General features: G+C 48.7%; 1 protein-coding gene across 2 annotated transcripts in view; it reads right to left on the bottom strand.

Moving 5' to 3' along the window:
• Positions 1 to 203: 203 nt before the first annotated feature.
• Positions 204 to 20,840, bottom strand: part of AKAP1 (A-kinase anchoring protein 1) — a 28,967-nt gene continuing 8,330 nt past the window's right edge. For both annotated transcript variants that reach the window (XM_041000864.1, XM_041000863.1), the window contains 10 exons: positions 11,160 to 12,816; positions 9,439 to 9,572; positions 7,864 to 7,990; positions 7,375 to 7,502; positions 5,278 to 5,455; positions 3,740 to 3,890; positions 3,251 to 3,318; positions 1,808 to 1,881; positions 1,588 to 1,650; positions 204 to 1,111 (listed from right to left, as the gene is read on the bottom strand). In XM_041000864.1, the coding sequence (XP_040856798.1) occupies positions 1,037 to 1,111; positions 1,588 to 1,650; positions 1,808 to 1,881; positions 3,251 to 3,318; positions 3,740 to 3,890; positions 5,278 to 5,455; positions 7,375 to 7,502; positions 7,864 to 7,990; positions 9,439 to 9,572; positions 11,160 to 12,792 (2,631 nt within the window). In that variant the 5' untranslated portion in view covers positions 12,793 to 12,816 and the 3' untranslated portion in view covers positions 204 to 1,036. The remainder of the gene's footprint in view (positions 1,112 to 1,587; positions 1,651 to 1,807; positions 1,882 to 3,250; positions 3,319 to 3,739; positions 3,891 to 5,277; positions 5,456 to 7,374; positions 7,503 to 7,863; positions 7,991 to 9,438; positions 9,573 to 11,159; positions 12,817 to 20,840) is intronic.

Here is a 20,840-nt window from a genome sequence, read left to right on the forward strand (position 1 = left end):
CAAGATTTATGTAAGTTTAAATTGCTGAAGTCACTTACTTTTAAATTGCACAATGCTGAAGCCAATCTTAAAAAGAATCAAACACACCACACTGCAAGGTCATCAACGAATTTTTTTTTTTTTTAACAAGTTTATACAGCAAAAATCCCCAGAGGACCATCTGTCCCCGCCAGTCCCCCAGTGTGCAGGAAGCCAGGGCAGCCCTGGCCGGAAGAGCCAGGATGGGCAGCTGCACCCCACAAAATTAACTCAGATGACGCCAGGTGGGAAAGTCTTGCATTCCCTTTGTTCTCCAGTGTATCTTGTACAAAATATTACACTTTTTAAAACATATTTACAAAGTTTGCACAAATAGAAAATGGTTACAAATGCTAACCAGGCTTGGCAAGATACTGGCTTCCCATCCTTACAGTGACCAAGGCTGGAGCTATGATCACCGCTTCATACTGATGTCTGCATTTTAAAAAGTCTGGGTACCTAGTGCCCTAGAAAAAGTGTATAAAAACTGGTGACGCCATCAATTAATTTAGGTGAACTATACACGTAATTAATACCCATTCATCAGCTCATGTCTTGCTCCCTGAACAAAGATTGGGGAATAGAAAAAATCTTATCCAGCAAACTACGTACAAGCCTTGGCCTGTTTGTTGTAGCTCGTCTGATTTGTAGTAGGGAAGGAGAGCAGACGGAGGAAGAGGGTAAGGAACAGGCGCAGGGTGTGGAGTAGAGGGACAACCTAAGAGCACAATTTTTCTCCCTTTTTTTCTTGTTTTGTTTCGTTTTTATAAACAGCTTAGAGCCAGGCGAAGCCAGCCGGCTTGCTCCATGCCATTCCATGGCTTTGCACAGCACCCACACTTCCACCCTTTCTTCTCAGAGACTAAGCATCTTCTCAACAGGACTACAGGAGGGGCAGGGAAGAAAAGGACTTACTGGAGGACAAGGATTATTATTCTGATGTTAAACTTTTGCCTTGAGGGCCAAGCCCAATTTTACAGTGCAAAAAAGACTCCAGAGAGGGCTGTGGAGCCCAGGGTCAAAGGTTTGCGTAGTAGCTGTCCACCCACTGAGCCAGGCCTCGCTCCACCAGCGACCGGTTTATCAACACCACCTAGAAAAGAAAGTTCCCTTGAGAGCTTTGCCCATTTCAACCCCCTGGGACCATGGGGTGTGGGAGGAGGAAGAACAGAACTCATTTTCCAGCCAACAGGGCATTGACTTAAACATTGTGTTGGCTACTTTGACAAGGACAGCCTATTTTAATGTGCTGAAGAAATCCAAGGTTTAACAAAATAGATGGAGAAGGAAACTGAGTGGACAAAAGGTCCTTAAAGGTCTGGAGCGGGTTTTCCACCTCAGCAACACAGATGGGGAATGACCTGGGCAGTGGGCAACCCTGGCCTCTGTCTACTTCACACTCATATCCCCCATGATGGCACCCAAAGTATCCCTTGGGGGGTGGGGAGGCGTGCAATGGTCTACAGTTTTATCCTCTGATGAGTTCTAGACACAGAACCACCAGGACCAGCTCCAAATCAGTCCACCGCTGCTGGCTGGTGATTGATACAAACCAAGGGCAGCACTCACCTCATCTCCAGACACACTCCAGAGCTGGATCAGCGGAAGGCCAGTTGGACTGTAACTTGTGACCTACAAGGAGAAGAGCACATATCTGTTAACCCAGGCCCAAGCCATTGAAAGAAAAGAACTTAAAGATCAGCTCCCAAGAAGCCCAGACATGATTAAGTGAAGTGACAGACTCCTCCAACAGCCTCTGCTCATGTCCCATCCAACTACCACCACATACCTGAGCCAGCAGTGCTGTATTTCCTGTCATTTCACTCATGGCTGCATCTGCTTCAGGTGAAAAATGGTCATCATCTTTGGAAAGAAAAGCAAAAGCAGCACTTAGACTTCCACCAAGGAAAAGCACTTGTCACTCACACAGTTGCAGATGTGTCCCAAGTACAATGTTCTAGAAGTGGAATGAGAATCAAGAACTGCATTTGCAAGAGTCATCACACCAGGTACAGCGCCCTATACCTCCACATGACTTCATGTGGAAAAACACGGGGTCCCTGCTCCAAGACAGACGACAAAGGGCCAGAAACCATCAACAGCGCCCATCTGGGTGCCAACTGTGCTGGGTAACCTACACATTTCCTTCCTCCAGATAAAGGACACCTAAGGGAAGTCGGGGAGAGCAAGGAGGCAAAGGGTGACTGCCAAAGGTCAACCAACTCTGGGTGATACAGACAAAATTCAAATCTAGGAGGTGGCTAGACAGCCTGATTTGGAAGGGCAGCACCCTACAGCAGGCCAGCACTGAGGGAGCACTCTGGCTGGCTGATTATAAAGGCTGTGTATGAGAACATCCCATGACAAACGGCAGTAAGCATGGGAGGCAAGTGTTTATGAAGATCTGTGAAAGTCTTATGAGGGAGAGAGCATTTTAGCTGGATTAGACAGACTGCTCAGGTGGACAGAGAATGCAGGTGGGCAGAGAAAGAAATGAAAGGAAGCTCCTGCCCCAGTGCTCTTTCTGCAGTCATTCCACGTGGGCTGTGGCATGTCTAACACACTTACACTTGTACTAGTTTGCTTGGTAAGATTTCTTCTATTCCCCAGTCTTTGTTCAGGGAGCAAGACATGAACTGATGAATGGGTACTAATTACGTGTATAGTTCACCTAAATTAATTAATGGCGTCACCAGTTTTTACACACTTTTTTTTAATATATACTTAGTGAAGTATGAACAAGACACATCACAGAGCTGGGGAGGGGGCAATGGACTGAACACAACAGAACATTATCTAAAATGTAAAATCCTCAGCAACAAATAGTTTGGTGAATATCACTCGCCTATTCTTAGTTTTATGTAATTCTCAATGCCACCCTGAAAAAATGGGGGTCATCCCCACTTTCTGGAGGGGAAAACTGAGCCCAAATTGCTTGCCCAAGATTGCTCTGGCAGATGGCACAGTCCCCACAGGCATCAAGGAGCTGTGCCCTGGCTGGACAGTGCTGTCGGCCTCAGTGCCTGCCCTCCATGGCAATCTGGGCCTGGACTGTGTCCTGAGAAGTCTTTGTCAGAGGCTAGATCAGCAGCACTGGCCTCCTTCAAGCCTTATTTCATCAGAAACTCTGCCAAGAATAGCAACCCACTTGCATGAGCCCTCCAGAAGCAGAGGGATCCTAAAAAGTCCTATTTCCATGGCCCATACCAATGGTAGAGGCCCCATCTCTTACCTGACAGGGGCATCACACTGTCCAGAAGAACTTCTGCTCCCTGGAATGGCAGGGTCACAAAGTCAGACCTGGACAGGCAAGCAAAGAACTGGATTAACATGGACCTGAAGGCTAGCTCCACTCAAAGACACTGATTAATGGCCTTTTGCTTAGTGTGGCAATATCTGCAATGTCATCCAGTAGAAGATCCATATAACAAGGCCTGCCACAGTACACTGCACATCCAAGTACAGGAGTCAACCCCAAGCAACCCTGGCCTCCCAGGACTTTCTGCATCAAATTTCCAAACTGAAGCCCACTTCACTTCTAAGGCATACTTGAATGGAATTCTGCCACAGGACAACCTTCCTTCCTAGTTCAGTTTGGCCTATGGCAAATGATGGAGTTAGTTCATATGCTAAAATAGAAGGGCAACAGGAAGGATGTATACCAAGCTACCCATTCCCCCAACAAGCAAGGCATGTGCCTGTCTGGGGAGTTAGCACTCACCTGATTTGTCGGAGCTCGTCTACTTTCACTCTCTTATAGCCACCGTAGTCCACATAGCGAATCTCAACTTCATTGGTCTCCTCATAGGAGGCAACCACCTGGGCTCGCCACCAGGCCCCATCCAGGCCAGGGGCCGCACAAATGACCGTTACTGCAGGGTGGAAGAATAATGTGTGGACTCAAATGACTTAGGGCTGGGACTGACCACTGCTGCCCACCTCCTCCCTGAGTCCTGGCTTGGAGGCCAGTACTGCATGGGAAGGGACAGGAATAGTAATGTACCTCCAAAATTTCCCTGGAGCCAAGAGGAATCAAGGGAAGGGCTGGACATGGAACTCAGCCAAGCATGCGTGTCACCCTCAAAGCTAGCCAGATAAAAACATTCATTGCAGACCCAAAGCTCTGAAATGTACTAAAGCCAGAGACGACACAGACTAACCAGAACAAACCAAGTAAAAACCCAGGGACCAGACCCTAATTTATATTCCTGAGTACAGATCCTAGTAGCTGGGTACTCAGAGTCCGCCCCTTCTAACTGACTCTTAGGATAATGGCAGCCATGTCTTCCAGTCTTTATCTCAAGAAGGTGCTCAGGGTACAGAGTTGTGGGCTAGAGACACCAACCTTCGCCTTGGGGCAAACGATGTGGTAAGGGTCCCCAGGATAGCCCTGGCAGCTGCCCTAAGCCATCTGGGATGAGGATTTGAGACATGGGGCTGGCTATACTGGATCCTACCCCTTCAAGGGAGCCCCAGTACAAATGTCTTCCAGACTCAGGTTCAGTCTTTATTGTTGGGTTGAAGCAGCTTTAAGGATTCTGATGAAAACTAAATTCTCAATTTTCGGGAAAAACTACATAAAATGCTATGGTTTCCTAATGTCTTAAAATTCATCAGGAAACCCAGGACAGGAACCTTAATGGGGGTTGTAGAGTTGCGAATGGAGATGTTAAAACCCCACAGATAGGACAGCAAAGGTGACAGTAACAAAGGACAGGCTCAGGAGTCAGATCAGGCTTGGATTCCAGTTCCTGCTAAGGTGTCCCCTGTGCAAGTCACTGCATTTCAGAGGCTCAGTTGTCACATCTGGTAACTGGACACGATCTAAGCCATCACACAGGTTTATTGGGATGAGGACTTTTCAAAGGAACCAGTCTTTTCATCAAGTATTTTTTGGGTATAGAACAGCCAACCTTAATTCCTAGAACAAGTAGTTACTGCTCCATTTACCATTATAACTGGGAGGACTGAGCTTTGAATTCATGTGTCGAAGCTTCACTTCCCTCCCATTGCTCCACAGTCAATGGCAACAGCAGTTTGGCCTGCTGGAAACTAGCACTCTAATAGAAGAAACTAAACTCCCTGACAATGGCAGGAACTCAGGGATGCTCTGCTCATGAAAGATCTCCCACCAGCTTCCTCCTCACCAGGAACAAGGACAAGATTTGCAATCCTCAGGATCCTTCCCCCACCCCCCAGCCCCCCGCTGACCTAGGCAGAGCCTGGGGATTCTTCCACTAGCCCCAGGACAACACTTACTTTCCACTGGGGTAGGCAAGGTAGGGATCCCTGGCTGAGAGTAGCAGAGGTACATCTGCTGGTCCAGGCTGCGCAGTGCATGGAAAGTAGGGTGTGTGTGCTGCTGCACAAACAGGTGCCCAGCATTGACCTGGTTGACCACGATGACTTCCACAGTGATGCCATCAGGCAGCATGAGCTGTAGAGGGGAAGAGCAGCAGGAAATGTGACAACCTTCAGGTAACAAAAACCTGGGACAAGTCCCTGAACTGGCATTTTAAAAATATGGAGCAATTTTGGGCCTGGTCAGATAGCCTAGTGGCTAAAGTCCTCGCCTTGAATGTGCCAAGATCCCATATCAGCATTGGTTCTCTGGTGGCCCCACTTCCCATCCAGCTCCCTGCTTGTGGCCTGGGAAAGCCATCAAGGTCAGCCCAAAGCCTTGGGACCCTGCACCCACATGGTGGACCCGGAAGAAACAGATTGGTTCTGTATATCTGATTTTTTAATAAAAATAAATAGAATCTTAAAATATATGGAACAACCCAAAACAACATGATGTCCGGATGGCAGCTGGTCAAGCTAGTTAGCCATGAGGTCCCCTCTCCTGTCTCCAGCAGTGGCCAATAGGGGGAGTGTCACTCCAGGGCAGCACAGATTGCCTCTGAACACCCAGAAGCCCAGTGCAGTGACATATAGTGGCCTGGGCAGAGTGCTTCTCCAGAGGTTCTCCCCTCTCCCAAATCCTGGATGAGTCTGCAAGATTCAGGAAGGGCAAACAGAGAATGAAGCAGACGCTGAGAAACAGGTGTCTGGGGAGAAGAGGCAGCAGCCCTCGGGCCCATCAGCCAGTTACTCTGAATCACCAGCTGACACTGGGAGTTCAGGATCCGACAGCAACATCTACTCTGCTTTCCTATTGAGTCTGTCCCATTGTCAAGTTTGTAATGGAGTCTGTGTCCTATTTGCTCTTCTTTCTACAGCTTCCCAGGACCTCTTCTTGCCTACATTCCAGACATCACTCAAGTTGTCACTTTGGGGTAGTAGGTTTGCCTAGCAGCCACACCCTACATTAAAGGCCCTGGAGGAACTCTGTCTTGGTTTCTAAAAGCCTTATTCTTCAACACCAGCTTTCCCCATGGCAGGCTACCAACAACATGTAGGGGTGCTGGGGCAACAGGGTATCTATTCCACCGCCCAGCCAGGTGTCTGCAAGAAAAACAGTCTTGGCCTCCACACACTATTCTCCCTAATTCAAGGCTCTGGGAGCACCTCTCTACACCAGGCAGGAGGGGAAGGAAACAAATCCCTCCATTACTTAACCAGGGTTTGGGCCAGGCCTTCTGGAAACAACAGTGTAACCTGGAGTAAAGAACAGAGCAGGACTCGATTCCCAAATACTCCTAGGGAAGGAGAGGGGGTCCCCATCCCTTCCTCACAGTACAGTGGTCTTCCTGGGGGAAGACAGAACTGAACGGTCCCCCAACCTATATCAAACCCAGCAGGACTAACCCATCTTGGAGAAGTACAGGAAACAGTCATTAGTCCACAGAACTCTGCACTCTTACTCCCAGTGAGAGAGGCCGGACCAGGGTCATGGGCTGTGAGTGACAGGCCCGAAACATCCTACAATCTCAGCAGGAAGGGGACTCTACATGTAGATCTCTGCTCCTGCCTGGCTCTCAAAGAGCCACCCAGTTTCTGGGTCTGATGGGAGATCTCTGTAAAAAGGTACTTCAAGAGGTGCTTGAAAAAACACAAAGTGATTTTTTTTTTAATGCAAAAAAGGTCTGAAATCTTAGTTACTTTGTAATAAGCAATTTCCACAAATATTTGAAGGTTCCTTCCTTGGTTAAATCACTCTCCTTTCGAGGCTAACGCCTACACAACTCACAAGGTGTCCAGGTGTCAGAGGCAAGGCAGAGTCATCTTTCTATAAGAGCCTCTGGTTTCCTGCCAGCACTAGACTCCTCTACCCTCACCTCCAGAGAACACAGCTGAGGCACAGGCCATGCTTATACTCTGGGCCTTCTGGGCTCAGATTCAGAGAGTTCTTGCTTTGGGGTTTTTGTAGGGAAAAAGGGCAGGAAAAGCTCTGCCCACCCAGGAGATGCTCACCCAGGATGTCATCGGTAGAGAAGGTAGTGCCAGGGAAGGCAGTGGGGGGGCGTAGATATTGGTGAGGTTCAGTTCCTTGAACTTCTTCCCAATCAAGTTCAATGCTTTGTCAACGTGATGCTGAGAGCCTAGATGTGGGTTGGGATGGGGAAACACACAACCACTGAGGTAAGAGGAAAATAACAGCACAAAGACATACGCACCCACTACCGTGCCCTGCAGGACTACGAGTTCCAAGGCATCTTTAAGGTGCTAAATGCTAAACTGCACTTTAGGGAGAAAAGCACACAAATTCATTCACTTCTCAAATGATACACCTTTGTAGTTTGATCAATTGGAGGCTGGCAGGTGGGAAAAAACCCTGAACTGGGGGTGAGGGGCTGAGGGAACATCAGGGCCCCTTCCACCTGGGATGATTATTCCGAGACTTGCATTCCAAAAGGAGAATGGCTGAGACTTGAATGTTTCACGGCAGCAGTTGCCACTAACCTTCTATGTGGCAGATCTGGATGTTCTGTGTGTAAGGCAGGGTTGAGATGTAGATCTTGGCACCAGATGTTTGCTTCAGGAAACTCACATACCGCCCCTGCTTGCCAATTAGTCGACCAACTAAGTGCTTCCAAAAAGAGAGATGAAAGGGTTATTGGGAACCAATCCCCTCTACTCCTAGAGACCCACTTTCCCTTTACAGGAGGTCAAGCTCAAACATATTAACGGTATCCAAGTCAGCCTCCAGAAACAGCTTTATAAACACTTTACAGATGAGGAAACAAGCCCAGAGAAGCTGAAGAACCTAACCAAGGCCACACAGCTGTTAAGCACAATAGGACAACTCCAAATTCACCTCTGAAAACATGGCTCAGATCTGAAAAGCTGTAAGGCACTATCTTCTCCAAAACTCATACTGAGAAGTTTTACCATCATAGATGCTGAGTGTGTTTCCTCCTACTCCTCCTCAAGCCTAGTCAAGCTCAAACATACAGAGGCTCAATCTGAAGAGGAAGGCCCAAGAACTCCTGGATTCCTGCTGCCCAAGTACATCAGGCTGGAGTCTTTACAGCCTGAGGCATGCAGTGCCCAGCGAGCTACAGGGCAAGGCAAACTTAGCCAGCAGCAGCCAAACTTAGTCATGATGTAAGACAAGTTCCGAAACAACCTCTACGAGCCCACCTCAGTGACACTACACCCTCCTCACTCAGAAGAGTCTCCCTGTGCCCTTGGTAAGCACTAGGAGAGAGGAAGGAAGGATTGCTGACAGTGTTAGCAGGGAAGGAAACGGCCAAGGGAGCTGGCAGCCCAGGGTCCAAACAGCTGTTCTGACCCAGGAGCCAAGTGCCCTGGGAGAATGCAGGCTACCGATTACTCCCGGGCCCCAGAGATAAACATCCAGGCCAGGTTAACAAGTTGTATCATTAGAATAGCAAGAATTCTGGAAGAGTTCTGGAATTGTGGGGACTGGTGAGGCAAACTGGCATTCACACAACAAATAAATGCAGTTAAAATTACGTTTTCAAAGAATAAATGGAAAATTTTAATTGTTCACTATTTAAAAGCATTAATTAAAGCAACATAATCTCAATTTTATTTAAAAACCACAGGGTGCAACACAAAAAGGAAATAGAAGTCACACTCACTCTCAGAGGTGGATTAGAGCTGGCTCTTATTTCTTCATACATTTCTATACTGCTTACCTCTAAAATATGGATTTACGCTTTGCTGAATTATGAAACATTTTCCACCAGAGACACTGGCCAGAGCACAGTAGAGAGGAGGGTCCCCACATCCTCAGCCTGCATTTATGCTAGCATTTCCAAACACACCCTAGCCCCAGCACTCGCAGAGTTAGCAAGCTCCAAGTCTCAGGTGGTACAATAATAAGGGGCTCTGGTAGCCTATTCTCTGGCCGTGGGCAAAGTACAATGTTCCCTTTCCCTCCATCTCTGGGTCCCTTCGGGGCTTCCTGCTGGTTGATAGGCCCTTCCAGGTACCTCCCCTTAAGTTTGGCAGCCCTGAGCCAGGGAATGAATCTACCAGACTCAACCTGCAGGGGTGCCATGCCCTTACCTTTGGCACCTCTATCTCCCAGATGATGAGGTCGACTTTGTTAGGGTTGGAGCCTGCCTGGGTATTGTGGGAACCGTTAGTCTTCTGCAGGCTGCAGCAGCTATCGGCTGAATCCATGCTGTTCCCGTCGGAACCTGTGAGAAGGAAGCAGCACACACACGCGCACGCACACAGCCCAGCTCAGAGCAGCCAATACCTCAGCACCCCGCCAGCTCCCAGACCCGGAGCCCCCACCCCACAAAACTTGGCAGGTGTCTCTCAACTCAGTCTAGAAGGTTCAGGATCATTCTAATGAAAGGAGGACTGGGGGTGTCCAGACACCTAATTTTAGCCTGTCACAGTCCCACTTGCTCAGTTGGCAGCCGCACCCTGCCACAGCTGCTAGAGCAGACACAAGTGGTGAACTGGGGAGAAGTGGCCTCCAGGCCCGTGGAGAGGGAGTTCACAGGGCAAAGAGCGAATAGTTCATGGGCTGGCACTGTCCTCTGAATCAGCCCTTTCTTACTGTCATTTTAACTGGCCCATACCCTCAAACCCAGGCCTACTTGTCCCCCAAGACTCCAGGGTTCCTAAGCACAGGCCTTCAGCCGGCACAGTGAAACAGTCCTCGGTGGCTTCGGGGCCTCATGCTCATCCTTTCCCAGGGCTGTGCTCAATCACCAGCCAGATGTGAACAAAGAAGAAGGGATTTCCTTGCCCTTGGCTTAAGTAGGACTTGTGCAACTGAATGCTGTTTGGGGCTCCCATATTCTCTAGTCAAAAGATCATGCTAAGGTTCATTCCCAACAGGACAGTGTGAAGCAGGGCTCTGGCACCAACCAGACAGTTGTTTCCTCTTACTCAAGAGCTTGTCCAAGGGATGATAGCTGCAAGAGAGGGGTCCAGAGACTGCTAAGGAGAAATAGCTCTGACTTAAATATGGATGGCTCAATCACTAGAAATAAATTGCTCCCAAGAGTCTGCTAATTAGGTTCTTTTCCACATGGTTTCCCAAACTCTAGGCCTAATCCCTTGCCAAACAATCCATGTGTACTGAGCCTAGATGCAGACAACCAAAGTGTAAAGAGACTTAGCTGCTCTCAGCTAAGGAAGAGTTGGCCTCACAGAGATTTCTCAATATTGGGAGTTCAGGACAGATCACACAGGGAAAGCCACCTGTGAACAAGAAGTGACCCCCGCAGGCCTACCAGATGTAGAGCAGTCTGGTGGGACTGGGGCTCCTTTCTAGCTCCAGCCTCTGTCCAACAGGACAGGCCTAGCCATGCCCCGCCTCCCTGCAGATGCCTAGAAGACTCTGAACTCCCAGGACCTCAGCAGGCTGCATTCAAAGCACACACCTATGCTTGGCTGGCACAGGAACGGCCACAGGCAGACCTCTTCAACAGAGATCAGTGCATACATGAGAAGGGGCATGATAAGGTAGATCAGTGAATCCAACTTTGAACTGGTTCCTTCTGATGGGCTAAGGGCTGGGGAGGATCACTGGTGGGCTACTGGATGACAGTTCTCATGACTGTGGCAGTGACATGGCAGCTAAGTTACACTTAGTTACCCGCCAATGCTCTGCCATGCCCAACTCTGCAGGCTGGCTGGGATTCAGGGTAGAAGAGGGCCCTTACCTTATGCAGAAGTGGCAGAAGAGAGAGGTGGACCAGCAGCCGTTCCCTAACAAACAAAGGGAGACCCCCGATCCTCTAAGTGAGCACCCAAGACCCTCCTACCTCCCGAATGATCTGCTTCTGCATCCATGGTCCATCCATCCTCAGCCCCCAAGTCTGACAACTCCCCCTTCAGCACCCCATTGCTGAAGGGCACAGTATTTTCTGGCAACGGTGGGGTGATGGATTTGTCCCTGGGGGTGGAGGTGGTCTCTGTGCAAGAGTCGCCGAGCCCTGAGGTGCTGACGGAGCACTGCCCCGAGGAAGTCACCGAAGCCATAGAACAGCCGTGGCCATCGTCTGACGTGCAGATGTCACACGTGGTATCTTCCACAGAGTCGCAGGAATCATCCTGCGCCTCTCCCAGTGAGGCAGCTGGTACTGGGCAGGGCGTCAGAGAAATGTGGTGGGCAGAGATCTTTGGCTTGCCATCCTTGATGGGGCTGGACAGAGGGCTGCTCAGGCAGCTCACATAGGTCTTTGGGGCTGACTGGTCTTCCACTGGCTGGCCCGGCAAGGGGAAGGCTGTATCCAATGGCTCAACAGCTGTCTTGGCTGTGGCCAGAGTGGGCTCCGCAGCCTCTTGCCCTGGAACAGTTCTCTGGCTGATGGGAGCACAGCCCTCCTCCTTTTGCCCTGGGAGCTGAGTGGTTGAGGCTTGATAAATACGACCTGCAATCTTGCCCACTGTGGTGGCCAGCACCTCTTCAGTTGCTTCCAAAATCACTTGAGAGATTATCTGAAAGGCAGCCTGCTCAATCTTCTCATTTGTATCCAAGGCCCCTTCTTTGCTCAGTTCTCCTATGAGTTCTTTGTCCTGGACTTGGCCACCTCTGACCTGGGTTGCGGGCAACTCATCATCTTTTGCCAGCTCAATGGGAGCAGACTCCACGAAGCTACTTAGCAACTTCCCCACTTCGCACTCTTCCTTCTGCACGGGCACGGACACAGCCACCTGGAGTGGGCTGCTCTGTCCCTTCTCCCCATCTCCTCCCAAGGAGGCCAGGCTAGGGGCCTTGCAGCTCTCTAACTCTGATCTTTGCTCCTGGGGCAAAAGACCTTCTTCCAGCACATTTTCTCCCAACACTGCATCACCAGTTCCTTCAGTCCCACCCGTTTCTTTTGCCTTCTCCCCAGGGCTGTGCTTCTCTGCGGAGGGTACAGACTGGTCAGGCCAGCTCCTCCCAGATACCCTGCTAGTCACGGACTCTTGCTTACACACCTCAGCTGCTTCGTGCAGGAACTGCACATCCTTTGTGGGTGGAAGGGGACACGCTGGAGGAATCGATTTGGCCTCATCATTGATTAGGGTAAATTCTACCTTTGCACTGTCATCTCTGCATGTTCCTGGCGGAGATCTGGCATCTGTGGCATTCGGAAGGCTGCCCGAGGACTCTGATCGATGCCTGGTTGGGTGCATCCGAGGCAAGGCTGGGGGCTCCACAGCAGGCTTCCTCGGTTCCTTCTCTGCTGGCAGGGTGACACTGAGGGGTGTGGACATTCCGCAACAGGCCTCTCCCATGGGGAGTGGGTCCTGGATGGCAGGGTCAGCCCTCAGCTCCACATCACTGGTCTCTGCCTGCCTATCATGGCTGCTGACTTGCTCTTTTTTGCGAGAAAAAAACCACCACCAGCCGAGGAGTGCCAGCATCCCAGGCAACGCCAATGGGAAGAGTGAGCGCAACTGGATTGCCATCCTTGAGGCTGGAAGTAATTAAACCTGGGAAGAGGAGGGGAGAGGGGAAGAAGGGTTGTTACAGGAGCCAAGTAAGAGGGCACGGACGACTGTGTGAACAGGTGTGATGAGGCTAACTGCTCCACCCACGCCAGGCCCAGAGCGGGGAGATGTGCTCTTGCACCCACGAGGAGATGCATCCCCACTCTAGTCTCTCATTCACACACACTTCTGTGAAACAAACGGAGCATTCTCTTCTTGAATCCAGACCCCTCCCTTCATCACTTCACAATGCCAAATGTTCTCTATGTCCCTCCAAAAAATCTGGTTAGGTTTAGGGTGGCTTAGTTCTCGAAATTATCCGAACAGGACTTCACAAAAAGCACAAGTCAACAACAACAACAAAAATACTACAATGAAAAGTATAGCAACATGAAGCCCGAAGGCAGAGAGAGGGAGCTATACCACACTCGGGACTCACACCATTTAGTGGGGCTGATCAGGGTGTCCCACGGCTCCAGTATAGTGTGGGCTTTATCCTACAGACACACCAGAACCAGTACGCACATGCAAAGCAGACACTTAACAGTATACTGAGTAAGGGAACATAGAGACCAAGCAAGAATAAATGGTAAGGGCCTGGAAAGGCAGTAGACACGTAAAAGTGATGGGGAAACTCAATTTTCTTCACGTGTATGATGAGGTCACAAGGACACAACTGAGTGCCACAAGGATTAGCTGAGAAATGTGCATTAAGTGCTCTGCAGAGTAAGCTCTCATTGAAGGCATAAGATAGTTTATTCATATCCAGGACCTCCCTGGTCAGCAAATTTTAGAACTACCTGCAAAAATTACATCTTCCCCAAACCGAACATCTTTTGATACGGTGACTCATATTTTATTTGGGTTTGGATTTTGTTACAGGGGTAACAACTGCAAATGCTCCAACAGCTTTTAGTAGTTTGAGTAATGTTCTCCAGGAAAACCAGGACATCAGTTCTTTCACCAGTTCCCCACATGATTCTATCATCCAGAGACTGGGAATCACTACTTTAGCACAGCGCTGTCTACTCACCAGGAACCTGCCAGACTTGACACGGCAAACAGGACCTGATCCTCATTTTAACAAGACACTTACAGGCATATCAGTCTGTGAAGCAGTGCTAGAGGTATTCTGCCCCCCAGTGATAGGTGAGGAGGGCCATTCCAGAAGGTTCATCCATCCTCAAAAGCAAGCCTTCTTGCTAATATGTGAAAACAAGGCATTGAGCTTGAAAAGTACAGGGCAGAGCTAAGCAGTGGCCAGAGTTAACTTGGCAGCAACCCCTCAGGAGAGAAAGTGATTATATTCTGATCCAAACACCCAGTCTTCTTAGTTGCTTTGCCTTTGTATCCAGCTAGTTCAGAATATATTTCTACCACAGAAGTTAAGATAACTCAAGGTTCTACAGTCAAGGGATAGGAACTCAAATTCTAGCTCACATTAACTCTGGAACAAGAAAAAGATACTACACTTCCTTTGAGAGCTTCAGTAATGGTTTTTAAAACCTTCTGATCATACCCTATGATCCAGAAATCCCACACCTAGAATCTTTTTTGTATATTATTCTTCATTATTGTTTTATGACACAGTTCCATAGGCTCTGGGATTTCCTGTCCTCCCCAAGTTCCCTCTTCTCCCTCCCCTTGTCACTTATTCCCCCTCTAGTATTACAATGAGTGGTCCTTCATGGACAGTCATAAGTCCACCATGCTGTTCCTGAAGTGTTTCCTGACATTGTAGGCATGGACAATGTTGGAGAGCCCAGCATCTCACTCTTAGGATATTTTCAGCTGTTTCACTGGGAGTCCATCTTTGGTCTGGATGCATAGAGACGTCCTGCACTTTGTCTCCACATCTGAACATACCAGGCTCCACTACACTTCTATTAATACACCCCCTTAACTACAGAGCCGGTGAACACAGTCCACAACGGGGAGAAAATCAGAAAATTTCATCAATATGAAGCTAACAAATATGCTACAAAAATACCAACGCGTTGTTAGAGCCACATCTAGACTCTTACAAGACCTCATACCTCAGCACAGGCTGAGGTCTCCAGAAGAATGACCACTAAGTTATCATATGAAACAAAACCAAGATGGACCTTTCAGGAAAGCCACTGACCCATGAGTCTGTGCACTTATCAACACTAAAGAAAGAAGCTGATTTCTTCTGTCAAGCAAGAAGCATTAGGACACTGGAAATTATAACCCCACGGGAAAAACTGGGAAGGGCACAACCAAGCCATTGAGTTGTTGGAAAGGGAGACTTCAGCACACAGGCCTTGTATCCTGCAAACCAACTGCACTCACCTAACAGTGCTAAGGGTTTTTAGTAGGTTCTTAGGTATTTCTTACCAAAACAATCATGTATTTGGGGAGTCGTAATTTCTCTAACTTGGACTCACATCATCAAATGGGAAGCTTCCAAGGCCAAGAGGGAATCCAGACCAATCGAATGAGGATCTAGGGAGGGCAAAAGCACAGGTACCAGGGTTTGTTTGTTTCTCTCCCCGCCACCCGCATTTTTTAAAATCTATTTGTTTTTATTGGAAAGTCAGATTTACGGAGATAAAGATCTTCCTTCCTCTGGTTTTGGCTGCAACAGCCGGAGCAGAGCCAATCCAAAGCCAGGAGCCAGGAGCTTCTTCCAGGTCTTCCATGTGAATGCAAGATCTCAAGGCTTTGGGGCCATGCTCTACTGCGTTCCCGGGAAACAAGCAGGAAAAAGCTGGAAGGTAAATGGAGCAGCTGGGATACAAACCAGTGCCCATATGGGATCCCAGCACATGCAAGGTGAGGACTTTAGCCACTAGGCTACCATGCCAAGCCCAATATCAGGGTTTCTAAACCCAAATGATTCTTAATATGGATTTAGTTTTGAGAATCTACTGTTCTGTACCAAACACACACAGAGAGAAAAAGCAAAGTGCATGGGGCCAGCGTTGTGATGCAATGGTTAAAACCAATTCTTGTGAGGCTGGCATCCATTATCAGAGCACCAGTTCAAATCTCGACTGCTGATCCAGCTCCCTACTAATGTGCCTGAAAAAAACAGCAAAAGATAGTCTGGGTAGTTGGTTACTGCCACCCAGGTGAGAAACCTGGACAGAGCTGCTGGCTCCCGCCTTCAGATTGAACCAGCCCCAGTAACTGTTGCCATTTGGAATGAACCTGTGGGCTGATTATCTTTGTGTTTTTCCTTTCCGTGACATTACGTCTTCCAAATAAATCTTTAAAAAAATTTGCAAGTTTCATGAGATTTGATTTGTACTGGCTGCGTGTTCACATCATATTTAAAAAATGACAATCATTTGGAAAAAGAAAAAAGGATGGCTGTCCATGACTAGCAGAGCCCGTGCTAGCAGCAGGTACAGCTAGAGTCTGCATGCAGGTCTCTACCTGGTCAGTATGTCTAGGTTACCCAGGAAATCCCTTTGCAACAGGAATTATAATTGTGATAACCACTGTATTCTAGCAACTCTCTCATCACAAAAGAAAGGTGAAATGTGCTGGGATAGAGGAAAAGAAGAATCCTTTCCACCACCCTACAGAAGGCAGTCTCCCGTTTTGCACCTAGAACATAGATTCACGTTGGGGTGTCTAAGGGAGCAGTTGCTGCTCATGACCTCTAACAGCTGGGAGAAGTGCTGCCCTTTTGGGACTAAATGTTGTCCCCAGGAGTCCCACCTCTCCTGAACACCCCAACACGCCAAAAGCTCATTATGCTCACACAGGAAGGAACCCACACTGACACCCACACTCAGGCAAGTTCCATAGCAGCCCAGCCTTTGGCTCACCAAGTCATGGTACTCCCCACTCCAGCTGCTCTGACAGTCCTGGCTCACCAAGAAGGTAGCCAGACACATTCCTGCCTCCTGCCTTGTAGCTCACTGGTACAGACATTACTGTACTTAGCCAGCCATGCCTCCCACTTCTGCTTGGTCCCTGGACACTGAAACTCTAAGCCCCAGCGCCAAAATCTCTAGCCCCTACAGTCAGCTGGAGCTCCATAGCAGAGAATCACTGCCCAGGAAGCATGGTGTCTGCAACACTTCTGAGCCAGCTGCCCTATGGTAGTGTCATGGAGGCTGCCTAGGAAAGACTGAATATCCCACATCCATGGAATCCTGAATGTCCCATCCAGCATCCCTATACCCCAAAAGCTGGCTATGCCCACTGCCCAAACCCCACCACTCATGGACTATAGCTTGAGATCTGCCACTGGGGAACCAGGTATCACCGCTCAGGACAAAGTCCTTCTCTCCACAGCTACTTCTAGAACAGCAACTGCCTACCAGAGGTCTCCACCACCATGCAGAACCCCGGCATGAGATCCCCAGAGGTGAGAGGAAAATCAGGTTTATATCTTCCCTGCTGCCAAGGGATTGTGATTGGAAACATGAGCCATTCCCTCCATCAAAAGACACAAGTTCCCAGGACCAGCAGTTGAACCACCTAGGGCCTCAGCTGCAACTTACTGAGCCACATTGAATCTCCCCAACTGTGTCCACTGAGCTCCTCAGGTGAGTGGCTGATGGCCTGCCCTCCACCAGCCCCTACTTCCCAGAGGTCAAGAAAACAACTTAAAGGGCAGCAGGCCTTTGGAAAAACCTGGATTGAGTTCCTGGATCCTGACTACTGCAAGCATTTACAGAGAACTAGCAAATGCAGAAGATTCTGATTCTCTCATTCATTCATTCTCTCTCTGCTTTTCAAATAAATAAATTTTTAAAAGAAAAAAAAAAAAAACCTTACTTTCACACCCCTGAGACCACTTGATCTCGTGCAGACACCCTGAAAACTGGTAAAATGCCATTTCTCCTGACTTACATAGTCTGAGACTGCTACCTTCCTTGCGTCCCTGAAAACAGACTCGGTCTTAATCCTTAATCTTGACCTCAAAATTTAAGAGGCATTCATCCCTGTAAGTCCAAAAACCTTCACACTCCAAAGATAATGAGGCTGCCTCTTCCCACAGCTGGATCTCCTATGCAGGGGCCAGGACACTTGAGGTGGTCTGCCTGCAGCGAAGGAAAAGCCTCCCAGAGGGATGTTGCAGCACTTTGCCCTGCTGGGCTCGTGAGGATGCTTATTTTGATTCTGTTGGAATGAAACTGCCACCTGCTTATTTTTAGCAGGTCCATTTGCCCAGGAATAAATGCACGCTGGCATGCTGCCAAATGGTCACACAGTGCTGAAGGCAGCAGGCACGTGCTCCAGCCACAAGGCCTCTGCCTTCAATGTTCATTCCAAGTTCCAAAAATGAGCCTTTCTTCTTCTGGAAATGTGCCTGCAGCCTCTCTCACAGCCCTTGAAGAAGCAACAGTCCCATCTCCAACACAGCTGGTGGAGCCGTGACTTCAGTCTACAAGAAAACATCTCTGGAAATGTCACAGTGTTGACGAGGCCTCTTTGGCAATGGTGACTAGAGGAAAAAGCTGCATGTGCTAACAAAACAACAGAAACAAATAACAACAACAACAACAAACAGCCTTGAATCAAGAAGCCCAAAATGTCCACTTTGGACTTGGGTCTGGACAATGCAGCCACATTCATAATGTGTTCTGATGGATGTTTACACCCCTCAAAACTGGAATGTAAACCTTTGTCACCACGCCGGTGTCCCACTGTTGAAGATCTTCTCTGCGCTAATAGGAAGAAACCTGCCCCCAAGATATTAGCTCCCCAGAGCTCCACACAGCAAATTCTTGCCAAGGGACTCTTCCTTTTGCAGAAAATCTCTTCGAGTGGGGACTCAGATCTGAAAGCCACTGCAGAGGACAGCAGGTTGCAGGCCAGTCTAAGCTGACCCATCTATGGGAGTTTGGCAGAAGAACACACACCCAGTTTTTTGTTAAACAACAAGAGTGCTTTTGCTTTGTATCTGGTTCATCTGCATATTCCTCATCAGCACTCACTGTGCTTATCCATTCCAATATGTATAGGAAGTTCACCATTCATCTACAACCACTTCTGCTCATAAGGAGCCAAGCAGACAGTAGGTAGAGACTAGACAGGCTCCCTCCAAGAGGGCCAGAGTTTTTGTAGAGTGCAATGGTTGGGGAAGGAAATGACACAGATTAAGGTTCTAATGCTGGTGGGGAAGAAAAGAAGGGGCAGAGTCAAGCTGGTGAGCCAATAAGTACCTGGACAAAAGGAGCTTGACCTTTGCTGTCAAGCCAATAGGAATCGTTGCGACATGGCCAAAGCAGAGCAGATCATCAGAGGCAAAGGTCTAGGACTCCCCAAGAGGTAAATGCCATCTAACACTGGCAGCACTTAGTCACACGGGGTGGGTCACTGAGCAGCAAAATGTGACAAGGAACTCAACTTCTAATTTCACTTATTGCTAATCTAAATCTAAACCACCACCCACAGCTGGTAGCTCCCTAGTGGACAGTTCAGGGCATTTCTAGGGAGTCGGCCTGGAAGACCTCAGCAGTATAAATGCTGCCATGATCAACACCTACCTTGCTGGGCAGTGCTCAGACTGGCCACTGAGGGTGGAGGGTGATGGTAAGCTTGGGCCACTCACCCTCAGCAGCATGGCTGGGGCAAGGAATCAGAGTGCTGGAGCCATGCCTCAGATGTGTTGTCCTCAGCCCAACCCTGGTGTTACCTTCATCCTTGGGGGCCTGAGCGAGCAGTGACTCAAGAGAGCATCCTGAAGATTCCACGTTAGCTCACAGTGGGACTATGAGTTCCTGCCCAAGACCTCACCCACACCCTCCATTGTGAGGGCCTCACTCAGCAGCAGGTGAGCTACAGTGGGTAGCTTTCAGGAGGAACAGCTGTCAAAAAAGTCTTAGATACTTCCCTAGCACACTTCACAGAAGGCAGGTGGGGGCTTAACCCAGTGTATGGAGAAAGAACCTGCTCAGAGAGACTTTCTCTAGCCAAGACAAAAAGCCAGAAACAGGACTAGGAGCTGCAGGTAAATGGAGCTGAAGCTGGGCCTGGTACAATGGCCTCATGGCCAAATCCTCACCTTGCAAGCTCCTTCTCTAGGGAGGTCACTCCACTATCTTTGCTACTAACCAACTGAAAGCTCGATCCATCAGGCAGCTAATGTAAACAGGAAATAGCATGTTAATATCCTCAGATTAGAATGTTCTAATGTCATGTGATACACAATGAGAGGATATTAGCCTGAATGTTAGCATCAGGAAAGGCAGTGAGGGTTGCTCGATTCAGTACATAGGCCTCCATTTAACACCCATTCTTACCAACACCTGGTGCCCAAATCCAGATAATAACCTCCAAGATAACAATGCCAGATCTTCTGCTGGTCTGGTGGAGGAATATTGACCTGCCCTTGCCACACCCCCAACCTATGCCTTCAAAGATCCCTGCTCATAGACACACTAGCTGTTGTTTCCCTCGCCTTTCACTAGTTGCTGCTTGCTAGCCTCTTCTCTAAGAAAGCATGGGATGGTGGGTGCCCCAGTACAGGGAAGCAAAAACCAAGAAGGCCTTGCATCCAGGAAACAGCACCAGAGAAGTGGAGAGAATTCCCAGAAGAGGAAGCTGAGCGGAGGCAGAGGGATACTTCCCACAAGGAACAGGGAACTGTTAAGAGGCCAGTAGTTAAGCCATACTGAGAGGAGCTCTCCAATGACGCAAGGTCCACAGCAAAGGCAGAGGATCTGGACAGAATCAGGGAATTGGAAAGAGATACACAGAAAAGTAAAAGAAACTAAGGGAACTAACTAGGAGAATGTACATTCTTGTTTTTCAAAGTTTTTTTCTTGTTTGTTTGTGTGTGTGTGTGTGTGTGTGGGGTTTTTTTTTTTTTTTTCTTGAAAGGTAGAGTTACAAAGAGAGGAGAGTCAGAGACAAAATGGTCCTCTATTCTCTGGTTCACTCCCCAAATGACAACTGCTAGGGCTGGGCTTGTCTGAAACCAGGAGTCCAGAGCTTTTTCTGGGTCTCCCACACAAGCACAGGGGCCCAAGGACTTTGGCTCTTCTCCATTGCTTTCCAGGCCATTAGCAGGAAGCGGGATCAAAAGTGGAGTTGCAGGG

The sequence above is a fragment of the Ochotona curzoniae genome, unplaced genomic scaffold (genome assembly GCF_017591425.1).
Source record: "Ochotona curzoniae isolate NIBS_2020 unplaced genomic scaffold, NIBS_Ocur_1.0 scaffold_2453, whole genome shotgun sequence".
NCBI classification, from domain to species: domain Eukaryota; kingdom Metazoa; phylum Chordata; class Mammalia; order Lagomorpha; family Ochotonidae; genus Ochotona; species Ochotona curzoniae.